Consider the following 16,509-nt stretch of genomic DNA (forward strand, 5'->3'; position numbering starts at 1 on the left):
ATCTAGCATGCACTGAGACATGTATGATTGTGCTTAATTTTGTAATTGTATCAGAATGTATTTAACGATATATAATCAACACGTCACAGGAAATTAGGCTACTTATACAGTATACCTTTGGGTATAAGAAGATTTTAGTTACTTGTCAGTCAAGTCAAACACAAATTAGAAACAGAGTGAAAAAAGAATGAAAGAGAATAATCATCAGATATATCAACATGCATAAACCAACAAAGATAACAGATTACCAACCACTGGAGTATAGTTGGCCTAAAAATCTGAAACTGCAGGTGCCTTGACTTCAAAAAACTAATCTTTATTGAAATGATTTTCTGCTCATCAGCGACACACTTTGGCCACAGGCCAAGGACTAACACGCGGAACTGAATCTGAAATTCTGCCAGTGTTTCACAGAGTAGCAGCATGATAACCATACAGTAATTCACACATTGTTACATACATATTTAAAACCAAACTGACACAGGAAATGAAACACACAGTACAACATTCACATCTTTCCTCTGTACTCCTTTATATACACCCAGGGTCCCCACTGAGAACTAGTGTTTCTTTGTCTTGTCCCTTTTCTTCTTCTCTTGGTATTCAAGGATCTTTTTGTGAAATATTCCTGCAGAACAGAGGACAGGAGCATGAGGCAGTGCACTGTAAAAAAGTTATTCCAACAGGAGCTCAAGTTTCAAGACTCAGTAATTTAGGAAATTAAATATGAATGGTTCTGAATGTGATACACAATTTCATAAACAACAACATAATTAATAATAAGGTTGAGTTGATTTATTGCTGCGTTTTTTTGTGTGGACATAGATTGTTTAACGTTTTTAAAATAAGGAACTGTACACATTCCAGCTGTAGTTATTGAATGTAAACAAAGAGCAGTGACTTTTAGTAGTGTTAATATTCACCAAAAGGAAAAAAATTGATGACCTAGTCTCAAAATGATAAGATCTTATATGAGATAAAGATCTCGTAACTAGGAGAAGTATGGCCCACTCAGCCCATGTGGCTGTAGGAACGGTTAGTTAAAGAGGGGCACACATGATTTTGGTTTAATATTAATGTTTTAGTCTTGAGTTTGAAAAAATAAGCAGCTCAAAAGAGAAATACTCCTCCAATCCTCCAGCTCTGGCTTTTAGCATAATTTCCTTATACCAGAATTAATGAAATCAGATGCTACAATGCTAACCATGAAATCTTTCCCATAATAGGAAGAAGAGAATGTCTGGACTTTTATCATTACACTTTTTAAAAAACTGCACAAAATCAACATTATTAAGAGCATCTCATGTTAGTTAGAGCTGAGAGAAAATAAGAACCCCTTACACACCTGGGCTGTCATTGGTTATTGAAATTCCATTACCATTCATAGAAGATCAGCTGGAGCTTGGTGCGTGGATTTTGAGAGGGACAAGAGTTTTAAGAGACCAGCAAACCCCTCGAGCTTAAACCTGCTGGTTTTTATATGAGCAGCCGTCATTATTGCAGAAGGCCAGCTCCTCAGCAGGAGTATACTCCTGTGTAGGAGGGCTCCCTCCTGTCAGCAATGTCAGTTCATTTCATTGTACGTTTGTGTACCAATGTCTTTAAACCACAGAGACTGGTTGAAGCACTAAAGCCTTGTACTATGCATATGAAAAAAAAAATTACTAATCTGCTTTGAATTATGTTTTATTTTCATATTTATCTTTTATTTAGTGCATTTGACACCTCTGAGGTTGCAGCTGAAAGAGTAAGGCCCAAGTTAAGAATGATGACATTAGTAGCAACACATTCATTTAATGGAATACACAAACGTAATTACAGTCAGATCTACTCTGGCCCAAATGATAGGGCAGGGATATTACAAGTCTATTAACTTACTCATTCACAGTCAGCTATTTTTTTGTTGTTCTTCCTGCATTTGGTGGTTGCAACAGTCTTGCTTTTAGCTTGGACTGTGTGTTTAACTTATTCATATTTGTCTAATATTATAGTTTGTAAAATATGCTGCTCTGCTGGCGGCAGACTTGTCCATGTTTGCAACTGGTCATACGCTGCAAACACCGCCCCTTTCATAAGAACACTTTCATAGCTAGACAGAGAGAACCTGCATAGACTTACTGAGTAAGAAACCACCATCGAATGACTGTTCAGTGTGACTGCAGTTGTTGGGTGTAGCAAAGCCATAGTGAAGGAATAGTACAAGCCTCCTCTAAACTTGTACTACACAAGCCTCTGGACCTAGATCACCATAATCATTTTGAAGTTGGAGTGTTCTGAGTGTATGTGTGATGTCTTCACAGTCCTCACCTTGCTGTGGTCCAGGCTGCTGCTGCTCCACCTCCTGGATAAACAGGTCAAACATCTGCGTCTGGATGAACTTCTTGACAAAGTGCCGCGTGGTCTTGGATTCAATGGCCTTGTAGAAGCTTCTCTTTTCAAACACCCCACGCTCTCCAGCATGACTGTATTTCACATACGAGGCGTAATGGCCAACTGTTTTCACAAAGAAATGCAGGAAGGCTTCTGACACCACCCGGTTAAGCTCTTCCACCGCTGAAAAAAAAAGGACAGAAAACATTTGTGATGATGTAACTATGTTTCTGTTTCTAACGGGCTGATTTTTGTTGCAATTTACTCACTTGATGTTTGTTGTCTTGTACATAGTGCCTCTAGTATTTCAGTTTTGAGCTTCGGGGGCAGAATAGAGTCTTCATCACCAATCTGGAAAAGGAGGATTTAATATTTTACACAAATATCTACCTTTTGACAAAATGGCTGCTTCCTGTGAATTTATAATTGATAACCAAAAAAGTAACTACATTGTTGTTGATAAAACACTTACTGAAACAATGAAGGTCTCCGTTTTCTCCTCAGACAAGTCAACCACCAGCAGCTGTGTTACAGAAAGAAGAAAGGGGCAGAGTAGAGAGGTCATTCTAACATGAATTCACTAGTAATATCATTCAAACACACAAACCCTGCCTTTGTACAAACAACGTTATGGTTGCTTTTGTGATGCTCTGTTGTGTTCTCAGTAATAACTCACATCACTCTGGTCAGTGACCAGGTCCAGCAGGCGTTTTTGGACTCCCAGCAGGTAGGGGGTGGGTGCCATCACCACATCGATCAGGATTTCCGGAACAATGGAGATGAAGGTGTGCTGCCAGGTGAAGGGATAAAGGAGGGCTGCTACTGCATGAATGACTTGGGATAACGTACTGCAGAGAGACATGACATCAGAGCTGATTATAAACAAACTGTCCAGGTTCGATTGTATAAAATCATTTAACTTCTTCCCTTCACACATTATACTAACTGCATAGATTTGTTAAATATAAAGACCTTCAAGGAGAATGAGGGATTACACTCTTTATGTGCTGAGAGGCTTTTGATAAGAAACATAAACAAAAACACTGAGTTTCAAACATGGAGGAAATGAGTTTGCACTCAACAGAAAACAGAGAAAATTACATAAAGACCCCTCTGTAATATCAGCCTTTAAAATAAAAGCCTAATTCTTTCCTAAAGAAAGGGTAAAGGAAGTATGAGTATGATGTTAGAGGTGCAGCTAGGTGAACAAATATTAATCATACAGGCACATTACCCAACTTCAGTTCATTTCTAAAGGTCCTGTGCAATAATTCATTGTTACAGTTGATTGACTTTATTGAGGATAAAATCTTATCATGAAATTGATCTGCAAATGCTGTACAAATCATCAGTTTTTCTTCTTTATTTATGTCAGCAGGACAGGGAAAGCTATGGTTTTCTCTCAGCTATCATTGCTGCGGATATATGGAAACAAAATAAAGATAATGGTGTGCAGTAATCAGCAAAAGTCAAGTATCTGTTTCCACATCAGTCCCAAGTGATTCGCAAAGATGATCTCAAAACAACTCATGCAACAATACTGGGAAAGTGACCACTGAGGATCTAATAATCAACTAATGATTATTTTGATTAATCTGTTTTTTTTTTTTAACATTTGATTAATTGATTTTCAATCAGAAAATAATGATGCATGTCTACATAATTTTCAAGTGCCATGTTTTGTCCAACCAACAGACAAAAACCCAAAGATATTCAGTTTGCAATCATATAAAATGGAGAAAGTGCCAACTGAAACATTTGTGACTGATGGATGACATCAATTCAAATCAAAATCACTTATCAAAATTCTTGCCAATTAATTTTCTGTTCAGGAACCAATCACGACAGTCCAGCAGTCCAAATGTTTGGGGACCACCTTATGATCATTTCTTTTAATGCCAACATTGATGTTATTTATAAAAAGACAAATCAAATATTAGTTTTCATAAGGATGCTCAAAAGTGCTGTACTTCTGTACGTCTTTTATTGAATAAGCTTGTATGTCTCCATGGCATCTTTTGTATGTGAGTGTACAGGTCAGTGTGCAATACCCCAGTTCATCAGCGATGAAGATGATCCGTCTCTCCAAGACAGCGGCAGCAAACACCTTCAACACATCCTCATCTTTCAGGCAGTTGAAAAGTGTGGCGAAGTTGACGTGTTCCAGCCAGGAATCCAGTGGACGGGTCAGACTGATGATCTAGTGGAAAGTGACCACTGTCACAAATATGCCAACAGTGATACCTGCATGTCATCACTTCACTGACAAGTCACTGACTTTCAGCTCTTACTACAGTGCTATCTGATTCTGAAGGCACTATGGCCTTGTTTAGTAAGGCAGAATGAGATTAGTTAGTTAGTTTTAGAGCCTTTCGTGATTTATTCCTTCCACTTTATATTATTGCACATAATTAGAGCAGCACCCTTGCTACCATCATGAATGAGTCTTTACATAGTTAGGGAACCATGTCTTTGTTCTTCTCTCACCAAGAGGGCTAGTCACAGGAGCACTGTACTGTAGCACAAACAATGGCCAGAATCAGTGAATACCTGAGATGACTGAGAGCTGTTGAAACATGGCATGTGGCCTGATGGGAGAAGTGTTTGGTTTCTGCTCTGACATAAAGCTTGGGTAATGCATGACAGGTTCAGACACAACTCTACACAAACACACCCACCTTGAGGATTTCACATGTCACTGGGTTGCACTCTGTGTAGGTTTGTGTGAGTATTTTCTTATTCTTTCAGCCTGTACATTCTACCTCACAGCCATTCAGAGAAATAGAGGAGGAGGAGTAATGACACTGCAGCTTCTGCATTCATGCATCAATTCTGAGGAGCTGGGGACTCCATCTCCATAGTTCTTTGGAACTTAACAAGAAGGCAACAGTTAAAACTTTCAGTTAATTGGCTCACTGTTTTCCTCTTGTGTCACTTAATGTAGTCATACTTCCCTCCAGCTTGGCTGAAGTCCCAGCTGAAATCTGTGACATACCTACTTTTGAAATATTTTTGAAGCCAAAATTTAAAGGAAGACCATGGTTTATCACAGTCTGGGTTGAATCTTTGTATTCTGATGAAACTATTATAAACTGAACAGTAAAATCAAGCTTTTCTGAATATTTTAAGAGAAACCCTGATTTAAACCCATCAAGTCATCAACTGCCACCAAGACAAAAAATAAATTAATGGATCTGCTGGTGTTTACTGTATCATAAAAAAACACAGACAGACTTTTGACTGTGTATCATTAAACCTTCTGTGGGCTGTCATGAACAGAAGGAGGGGTTTTGATCTGACCTCAGTGCCCGACTCAGGAATGAAGCTCTTAATCTCCACAGTGTTTCCCGGAGCAGGGAATGGGGCCTCCCGCAGCTTCTGCATGAATGGGTAGATCATAGCCATGGAGATCTGCCGCCGCTTCTCCACCTCATCAAATATCTACACACACACACAGGCAAACACAGTCATGATACAGTACTGATAAAAACTAATATTATCCAAGTCATTCTTTATGAAATTCTGAATTTATGAAAACAGAAAAAAGGACTTATATAAAGATATAGGTATTCTCTCACACTGGGATGACGTGATTTAAATTAAAGATCTTTTATAAAACAAGGCTGTGAAAAAGCTTTGAGGGATGGAGTTAACAGTACTATACAAGTACAGCAAATTCTTTTCAACACCACCAGCTCCATCAGTACAGTAACAGACAAATCAGTCTGCTGAGAACACTTTCATCTTGTAACCTGCTGGTAGGCTTCACAGAGGTTTCACAGAATTACAACAATCTGTAAAATTACTAATAGAGATACATGTAAACATCTAAGTTAGTCAACTTTAGCTTATGTTTTCAAGATGAAGAAGAGATATAATATCAGGCAGGACATGCTTTATTGCCAGACTGCAGTTCTGAACTTACGTACATAGCGCTGACCATTGTCAGGCTTTTATTTATTCAGTTAACTTTATAACTTCAGTTATATTACTATTATAATTATCATCTGTTCACTTCAATTATATTACGTGACAACATAAAAGTCTAAGGGAGGTTTCAGAGAATAATTTACTCACATCAAATCTTTGCTCCAACTGAGCTTTGAGTGTGACGCACACCACTAAACAAACATAAAACCTTCTAGTTAGACATCAGAGCAAGACGTCCTTGACACACTTATTATTCTGTTAATATTAAGCCACCACAGAGCTCCTCTTACACACAAAACTAATACTGAACATAGAATTCTATATTATTCAATTCAGATATGTCAGTGGAAGTACCAGAGTACCAGAGTAGTACTCGTTATTGATATAATACTGTGCAAAAGATTTCAGCACTTTAGATGTTTAGATTCTCACTCATTAGGAGGGGTCTGACCGGTGCCAGAGAGTTAAGTTAGTTGTTATGTTAAGTGAACTTCAAGCAATGTGAATATGGAGCACTTGATCTGACACAGTGTTTGGTTTTATCCAACCAAGAGTCTAAAACCCAAATATTCAGTTTACTGTCACACAAGAGTAAGAAAACTGGCAAATCTTTACAACTGAGAAACTGTAACGTGGGCTGCAGACCTGCAGGAAGACCACGTAAATTACAAATTATAGCTGTCTCTGCCTACTGCCATTCCCATTTTCTTTTTTGTAAAGGTAACACCTACAGTATATCTGTTTCAATAATCAACTCTATCAATTATAGCACAGCATTAAATACCTGATAAAAACAATAGAAAATGTGCAGAATTGTTTTATTCTCACCAGCAATAGAAAAAACAAAACAATGAAGGCTAAGGAATGATAAAAATTTAAATATAAATCTGATGTCAAAAATATAAGATACTAATTATTACCATTATTTTGACATGATCACAGACCAACTTCAGAACGTTTATCAGTTCATGTTGTGGATTTTCTTGAAAAAAAAAAAATCATTCATTCATTCATTCATTATCTATACTGCAACGATTAAGCAGTATAGGCAGGGAGGCAATTGTATTGGGGTGATAGACACACCTCATTTTGTGTTTTCCATGTAATGGTCTCACTGTGTACAGTGTGCCTTACATATTGGGGCACTCATGTAAATAACAATATCCCTAACTTATTGTGAGTAGTGTAAATTAGAAACAGGTAGGCAATCTCTGACATACTGCAATGCAGTCCAGTATACTGTATATCTGTGCCAGATGAACTTTGACAACCTGTAGCTTCACCACCATCAACCCAGCAAGTCAGTCAGTGTTTACTGCAGTGAGCAGAGCTGACTTATGGTGCTCAACTGCATGTAAGGAATGTCTAGTTTTACCTTCAATGCACCAGATCATTTTAACAAAATGTTCTGATAATGCTTTTTATACGGTCACTACTAAAGGTCTGTCCTTCCTGCTACAATCAACTAGGGCTGCCCCTGAAAATTCGATGACTCAAGTCATCTGTCAGGAGTCAAGTTAAAACTGGCTGACAGTGTCAGCAGCCCGGCAGGAAAATTATTGCTGCTGCTGCAATGTCACGAGCTTGCAAATAAACAACTCTGCAGAGGGCTTTTAATTTGAAAAAATAGTTACAGGAAGTGGAGACAGTGGTGACACCCACCTGAGGCAAGAAGGAGACAGAGAAGGAAGAGAGCGAAACTTTAAGTAGCGGAGTTATGTAGTATTAAGTTAGATTTTGTATCATTGTATCATATATTCACCGTACTCTTCTTTATCAGCTATGTCTCTTTTTCTCTCTGTGTGCCTGTCATTATCCTATCTTATCTTCTCAATCCAGAATTCCTTTCTGTTTATGTGCTTTACAAAAGGTAGAAAACAGAGCCACCACATCCTGTACCGTTTGTTGTTTTTCTGACATTTTCCTCTCAATTTCTGCAAAGCAATCTTCATCAGTGATACATTAAAGGTATTTCCACACAAAGTCCAAATAGGTTTTAAATGTTGTTTATGCCTACCTAGTTCATATGTTATGTAGTGAATGACATGAGTTATCAGCACAGGCTCAGCTCGTTGTAAAAACAAAAGCTGTCAAGATAAAGGCTACAGACAGGCACAGGAAAGAGTTTTTTTCACTCATAGAACACAAAGAATTGTGTCTTGGATTTAGTGTGCATTTTTCTCATATGAAATTCATAACATTTTTTTTGCTAAAATTCTTTGTGGAGGAGCTTTAACTACGGTATACTGTTTGCCTGAGGAAAGAGTAGACAGATATATAGTTTCTCCAGCCACCTCTTTTCACTTGCCAGTGATGAACTTCAGTGGGTTGGTGTAATGTTCAAGAAAATTTGCCCCTCCACCGCCAGCAGAGTAAATATTATTACCATGTTTAACTGGGTCTGTGTAACATCAAAAAAAGGCTTCAAAAATTCTACTACCCACAGTGTGGCCAATTACTAGTCAAGTACTGAAACTGTGAAGTACATATCGAGGGCAAGAGCAGTAAACTCACTGGTCGGAATGACTGAACTAGGTGATAAAATAAAGGAACAGCAGATAAGACACTAGCAGCTGTCCCCTCATCAGTCTCTGGGTTTCAGAGGAAGTGGACAAATTTTGCTACAATATCAGACAGTTCTTAACAAAATACTATTCTGTATGTTAGTAAGTACAGTTAATCCACATCAAGACATAAACTGAAAGACACTATCAATAATTTGATAGTTTTTTTTAAATGTTAAGTTGAACTGACCTTGGAGAAGAGGCCAAAACAAGCCAGACTGCTGATGATGCAGTACGCCTCAGGTGGGCGAGCTCCTTTTCCTCCTGGCTGCAGGTTGGGTAGTGAAAATAGAGAATATTTAATGAGCAATAGGAAATGACTTCTAAATGATGACAAACAGTTTCAGACTGCGCACTGACCAGTAACCTCCTGCAGTATCCATTTCTTCTGCTGCCATCAATCTCAGTCAGAACAAAGGAGAAGGTCTCACTGCAGACAGAAGAGGAAAACATAGAACAATGGATTTACACTGATGTACAGTTGTATGCTAAAGTTTAGGTCCCAGACGCAAATGGCTTTAATTTTTGTGGTGAAAAGAAGTAAATAAAACCCCTTCAACAAACAGACATTAAAATAATCTTTTCTTCAAATGTTAATGCACTGTTATTATTTAAAGTTAAGGGTTAAAGTTGGGGCATCTTTCTATTTGCAAAACAGTGAGGACTTCATTAAATTGTGAGGCCTAATTTGACTCATTGGGACTTGTAAGGCAGCTCAAGAGACTCTTAAAACTTTGTGGTAACACTCAACAACCATGGGTTCCTCTAAGCAACTGACTGAGGATCTGAAAACAAACGCATCTGATGTCTACAAAGCAGAAGAGGCTATAAAAAGAGTTCAAAGCACTTCCAGCTTCAAATTTCTACCATCCTACATGTCATTAACACATGGCTGTTGTGGCAAACTGTGGAGGTTAAGACAAGATAAGTCTGAGTGGTTTTGAAACAAGTGCTGTGGATGGATGAAGTTCAAACTAAGCTATATGGCCACAATGGCCGAAGCTGTGCTGGGAGAAAAAAAAGAGCAGCATTTGATAAAAAAGAATGTAGAATACCACGGAAGAATGGATTCCATTAAATGCCAGCAAAGTCTTGATATAACTGTTATACATTCAATGAAGAGACTGAAAGTGAAAGAGGTTACAATAGGACAAAGATCCAAAGCAGATCTCAAAATACACTATGAACTGCTACACAGGCTGACCCCCTGGAACAGCCCCCACAGCCCCCTGACCTGAACATCCCTGAAAATCTAGGGTAGATCTTGAACATACTGTGTGCAGGACAGTCGAAAAATATCTCACAACTTGAAGTGATCTGCAGGAAGAATGGCTGAAAATTCAACAGAAACATCAATTCATCAAAAACAGAAAGACAGTGCTGCTACAAAAGTTGTTAGCAAGATGTAATATCTGCCAAAGGGGGAAGTTGTTATGAAGTACAGTATTACCATTTAAAGAAAGTCTTATTTTTACAGTTTGCTGCAGAGGTTGAATTACTTACTAAATATGTCATTTGCTTTAGTTCCCACACTTTTGCATACAACCATACAATTAAGCATAAATACAAGAATAAAGGTTGCAGAGTGATTAAACATCTGCCAGAGAAGCAGTTGTACCTGTGGTATTCTGTCAAGGGAGCCCAGTTGATGCCCTCTGGGAAACAAAAGAGAGTGATTGCCTTTAGCGTCTTCTCTTCTTCCTCCTTCTGAAATCTCGCCATCACATCCCTCTGAAAGTACATGCACACAAATCTATGATTTCATGCACTGCCAAAGTTTATATTAGCCAGCATATGCTAATGTTAGCTAATACCATGTGTTGTGGTAAGATGAAAATGACACCAGAAAAATGTCTGGTGGAAAACATGCCAAATATATATTGTGTGATGTATAAAATATCTAAACAAATGAAAAAATAAATCTGGTATTTTTGAGCCTGGGCCTTATTTTCCCATGTAAGTGATTGATAGGCACGAAAATTTTCAGTCAGTGCAGTATTGAACAAGAACAGTGTAACCAGCTGTTGCTAACAGACTCCAATGACAAAAATAGAACATTTACCGAGCAGAGCACAAGGGCTTGGGTTAGTGTCTGTCCTTAAGTGGTGGAAGAAGTATTCAGATCATTTACATTTAGCACGACTCCACCATGGCAAAGCAGACCTCCTTCAAGGAGTGCAGCTGTGTCGGTTTTGTCTTATTGGAGCATGACATTTGTGCTTTACTGTTTTTTATATATAGTCTATTGTATAGCTATTTCAATTATATGTCCGATAGTTGTTCCTTATGGCCGTAATTCTTGAATATTAACAGCGATATTGGCCGTAAAAAAGTCTAGTGTATTAACACATTGATTTGTTTCCCCTGGCCAAAAATGTGTTTTGTGCAGTCAGAGTGACTTTGACCTTTGACCACCAAATTAATATCAGTCAGTCACTTTAGTCTTGAGTGAATGTTTGTGGCAAATTTGAAGAAATTCTGTCCCAGTATTCTTAAGACATCACATTCACAAGGCCAATAACATGTTTTTTGAGGATGTGTTCATGATTGGATGATGGATGGACAGATGGACGGTTGAGGGCTGAAGGATTTATTGAAATTGAACCACAACTGCGATTTGAACTAATGTGATTTGCAAACCGCAAAGGCTGCGTTTATTGTTACAACAGAAACTCAGTGGACATCGCTATACTTTTTTTTTTTTTCAGCTGCCTCACAGTTCACACACAGAGCACTGCAGGAGCAACAGAGTGACAGGCTGTAAACTTTACAACCACATCTTGTCTTAAAGTGACCAAACCACAAAACTAACTGAGGAGTTAGATACTTGATGAAAACAGAGAGCAGAGTGACAGTGTGATGCAGGCAGTGTGAGTGGCTCTGGTTCTCTCCGCTCCTGGTGTCAGGTGAGAGCTGTATGCTAGTCATGGAGAACGGACACAGCTAAAGCTGAAACTACCGGTGTTATGACGAGTTAAAAGACTGACAGCATCAACAGGCCGGTAAGAGAGATAACTGAGCTGTGACCAAGATGCCAACTTTGTCTGCACTGTTTCCACTATACATATTATAAAGCTGCAGAATACCAGGTTGAGTCGAGAAGGAGAGAGAGAAAGAAGAGAAAAAGAGAGAAAATGGTAGAATGAATGTTCTATACCATTTATTGTTAGAATAAATACATTTTGGATTCATATATTTTCATTCTCATCCTTGGATTAGTACACAGAGCAGTTAATATTTCAATGATATCTTAAATGGTAATGCTCCATCACATGTACATATATGATCTATCACAATGAATACATATAGTGAATGCATCGATCCTAAACGTTCGACTAGACTGTCGAGTCAGAACATAAAATATTACAAAATTATAATACATACAATATACTAAATACACAACAAAAAAATTGTACTTGAAATGTTATCAATATCAACAAATTCAATCAATCACAATGTACATTAACATTAAGTGTCAGAAGAAAATAGGCAATTAGATTTTGTTCAAAAAGGTTTTGTTCAATTATCACAAACTAATAAATCCACTTTAATTAATGCAGGTAAGTCCTGTTGAAATGGTGACACCTACCCTCACACAATGGCCTATAGTTATACACAAGTGTGGTACAGCAGCATGTGCAAAGGCAGAAAAGATTGAGCTAGTTAAAAATAATGTATGTGTGTGTTGTCCCTTTACCAACATATGAGCTACTGATATCGTGATGCTTATCACAGTTTTTCTCTGAGATTTTAAACTGCAATAAACAATAAACTTTTTACTGTAAGGTTTGTGGTCGGTAACAGTGGTTTAAACTACAACTTCAATTACCCAGCACCACTGTGGGCAATATATTGCAGCCTTTTTCAAGTGGACAGCGCATAACTGTAATGTCTCACTCAACAAACACCAGGTTTACTTTGTTAGGCTGACTACCTGTAAATGGTATACCTTTGTGCTCTACCATCAAACTGACCTTGGGAAACTGGTAGGTGATCTGAGGTTCATAGCTGCTGCCATCCTTGGTTTTCTTGAGGCTGACCACCACCAGATACTCAAAGAAGTACTGACCACTGACATAGCGATGCTGCCTGGATGTGTTGTCTGCCGCTTCTGTGCCCAGTGGCTCTGAAGGCTCAGGGTCTTTGACTTCTACAGAGAAACGTAGAATTACATTGTGCTTTAGAATACAGGGTTACCTTTACAGTTCAGATGGAAAGGGACACAATTTGGTGGATTGAGACACATGGGCACAGGACAGAGCCAGGTCAAACTGAGATGAGCTAAAAATGGTGCCACACTAGTCCACTGATCAACAAATGACAGTAACATGCCAAGATATGCTACAGTATACCAGCAAAGGGAAGAGGAAGACTGCAAGCTAGTAAACATGGATGTAAACAATACTGGATTTAAAATACCTTAAAAATGTGTTTGCAAATGTTATATATGGATGGGAATACACTCACCACATTTTTAGACTTCAAGGACACACACAGTGCATTTTGGTGAGTAATACCAAATGTAAACAAATCTTTTTTTTGTACAGACACACATGAATATACACACACATATGAATATGTATACTGCCAGCCTGTACCTTTCCTTGATAGAAGTCTAGCATCCATGCATGTTTTAGGCCTACTGCTGAAACCCCTGAAACCCCTAAAAAACCTTATGGTGACCTGTGTTATTTTGCTGAACAAAGGGTTTGGCTTTTGCAAAGATGATATGTTCCAGCTGAAAAACCTGTTCTTTTGAAGTAACTCTGAAGTAATACTCAGAGTACAGTTTTAGTTAATTGAAAATACTGACTTTGCCATGAGTTAACTGTGTTCATCCCACTTCTCAAAACTGGTGCTGTACTGATAGAGCAGTTTGTGTACTCTGGTGGTTTGTACTGTACTGTATTACATCTGTAATAACCTAAGTGTCAAACAGTGGTTTATACACCAGAAAAAATGCCAGTGCTGCATCAATAATTTTAGAGCCATCTGAATAGAGGCTTTTTAACATGCCTTGGATCTTTTCTAACATGAATTATGTTATCCTTTCTGCAGAATCTTAATTGTGAAAACATAAATAACAGTAACACAAGTGGCTCTATATTTATTCATCATGTTTCTTCATAAAATTTAAATGTGCAGATGTGTGTATTCCAATGATGGTGTACTGTTTCTTCATCAGACCAGAAAATCTTGTTGTTCTGCGTCTTTTATTTTTCATTACAAGTTCATCTTGGCCTATTACAGTTTTATTAGTTCAGTAAGTAAAGCCATGAGTTGATGTGATTATTACTCCTGTAATATCAGTCTGAGTCAGTACTGTACCAGCATCCTTTCACTGGCAGATGACAGCTTTTACTCAGAGCATTTATTTTAATGCTCCCTTACATAGTATTAATAAATAAAATGCAACCAGTCATCAGGTACCAGGTGTCTTCCCTTTAGTTATTTTAACATACTACAGAACAGTGCCCCTGCCAGTTTTAAAGTTTTGCTCCAGATATAACAAAAACTTATTTTAACCAGTAGTTCCTGTGCCTTTACCACAATGAAGAGAATAAGAGAGACAAGGAGCCATGTAAGTAAAGGAAACCACCCACTATTTGATCACCACAGCTTCAAACACTATTTGAAAGGTCTGCTTGCTATCTGTTCAGAACAGCAATTCTACTAGTAGTCATGTAACCCAACAACTTGACCAAATGTCACCACGTTTTTCAAAAACATGTAATGTAATACTCACTATCTCTTTTGCCTCTGCGAAAAGAGGACCACATGGCGCTGAATCTCTTAAGGGCCCCTTGTCGTTCACCTTCATCATCACCTGACGGGATGGCACCTGTTAGAAAAATAATACCAGTAACTGTTTACTGAAACCTTCACACATCATTAGCTTCCCCACAGTTCCCCTGATATTTTAAACGTCCTCCACAGCCAAAAGAGGACAGGGTTTTGATGGGGTAATCCTCTAAGACTGATGTAGACTGTAAGACTGAGATGTAAAATTACATACATCAATTATGAAACCTACATTTGACTATACAAGGTGACATGAAAAAAAATCTTTTCATTCAAAAAAAAGAGTATATAATAGAGAAAACAGCCCTTGTTAGACCAAAGTGACTGTACTTACTGTGTTTCCCGGCGACATCAGAGATGAGGTTAACTCTGGGCTGCTCACCTAGAAACCACAGTGAAAGGTTTGGTCAAATAACATCTCTGAGACTGCCTCTTTCCATTCCTGATTCATTGACAGGACATTTACAATAGCTGACCATTCTACTAGAATTGTGCCCTGCCACAAATGAACTTAAATACTGCTTGCAACTCAATTTAACCTGAGAGAAATTGAAGTGAATCAGTAGATGGCAGAAATATAGAAGAATATAAAAACTGTGGCAAAGAAACTCTGCTAAACAAATGGAGCTCTGGTTAAGAATCAACCTGAGGAACACAATCAACCTGGTGAAAATATGGAAGGCATGGCAGTAATTACTGAAAGAGAGAGATTCTGTATGGAAACTTATCAGGAATGTTCAAGAAGGAAATAAATGAACTAAGCAAAAAGGTTGGGGAATTGCAAAATAAGAATGAACGTTGTTGTGTTGTAATAAAGATCATGACATGATAATCAGTGAGTGTGAAAGTAAGTAAATGTGAGGATACTAAAGGCCCAGCCTGAATCTGAGGATCTATTCTGCCTGAAAACAATGCAAAATAGAACGGGCTATTGTGCAGGATGTATCAGATGCAATGTGACTAGGCATGAGCCGGTTACCGGTTTCAACGTATACCACGGTTTGAAAGTCAAGCCGCTAATATTTTCTGTTATACTGTATGACTCGTCAAAAATAGAGAGTGTAAGAGTCCCTCGGGTCGTGTGCAGTGCGGATTAACACGACACCTCAGCTCTGTTCAGGCTACCTGTATCCCCTGTGTGGCTGCTGCTGCAAAAGGGAAAATGTATCTGTGGATCAATGTAAAAACTATTTTTGCAGGTGTGTCTTAGTTTCTTAGGAAATAGTTATCCCTATTGGTAATTGTGTGAATAACTATGAATGGGTACGCTGTATTCACACTGCTAATGAAAAAGAGAGCAGTAAGCACTGCAGGAGGCTAGCTCAGAAGACACACACAGCAGCTCGCTAACAGTGAAGAGCATCAGGGCAACTTTGAGAAACAGTGGCAGCTCCTAGTTTCTGTTTTTTTTAACAATAATATGTTTGTACTTGAATGTTTACTTGTTTCCATTTTTCACTGTGGCTAAAAGAAGAAATAAACACCAGTCGAACATCGGAGCATGAATTACCTCTACCAGAAGAAAACCCTTAGGAGCAGTTAGAATTTTATTTTGTGTGGGGTTTTTTGTTTGTTTGTTTTTTACAGAAAATTATTCAAGTATTTATGTTCTGAGCTTGTTGAGCTGCAGGTTTAGACTCACTTAAGGGACTTATTTTGGAAAAAAAAAAAAAAAAAAAACTTAGCATACATGTTAACTAATGTTCCAAATATTCTGTGTTTTTTAAAAATAAAATAGATTGTGTTCAGTGGAGGAAAAAAGTTGCTTTTCTTACTAAGCTTTTCAAAATAACTCATTTTAGAGCTGTAATCACGAAACCCTGATATTTTTGGTTAACGTTAT

At 38.0% G+C, this 16,509-nt stretch overlaps 1 protein-coding gene across 3 annotated transcripts in view; it reads right to left on the minus strand.

Moving 5' to 3' along the window:
- Window positions 1–295: 295 nt before the first annotated feature.
- The window catches only part of dennd2da (DENN/MADD domain containing 2Da), a 31,200-nt gene continuing 14,986 nt past the window's right edge, over window positions 296–16,509 (minus strand). For all 3 annotated transcript variants that reach the window (XM_018701596.2, XM_018701595.2, XM_018701597.2), the window contains 13 exons: window positions 15,001–15,048; window positions 14,611–14,706; window positions 12,839–13,014; window positions 10,483–10,595; window positions 9,225–9,294; window positions 9,055–9,132; window positions 5,671–5,811; window positions 4,422–4,570; window positions 3,047–3,218; window positions 2,843–2,893; window positions 2,640–2,721; window positions 2,308–2,553; window positions 296–628 (listed from right to left, as the gene is read on the minus strand). In XM_018701596.2, the coding sequence (XP_018557112.1) occupies window positions 561–628; window positions 2,308–2,553; window positions 2,640–2,721; window positions 2,843–2,893; window positions 3,047–3,218; window positions 4,422–4,570; window positions 5,671–5,811; window positions 9,055–9,132; window positions 9,225–9,294; window positions 10,483–10,595; window positions 12,839–13,014; window positions 14,611–14,706; window positions 15,001–15,048 (1,490 nt within the window). In that variant the 3' untranslated portion in view covers window positions 296–560. The remainder of the gene's footprint in view (window positions 629–2,307; window positions 2,554–2,639; window positions 2,722–2,842; window positions 2,894–3,046; window positions 3,219–4,421; window positions 4,571–5,670; window positions 5,812–9,054; window positions 9,133–9,224; window positions 9,295–10,482; window positions 10,596–12,838; window positions 13,015–14,610; window positions 14,707–15,000; window positions 15,049–16,509) is intronic.

The sequence above is a fragment of the Lates calcarifer genome, linkage group LG6, assembly GCF_001640805.2.
Source record: "Lates calcarifer isolate ASB-BC8 linkage group LG6, TLL_Latcal_v3, whole genome shotgun sequence".
NCBI classification, from domain to species: Eukaryota; Metazoa; Chordata; class Actinopteri; family Centropomidae; genus Lates; species Lates calcarifer.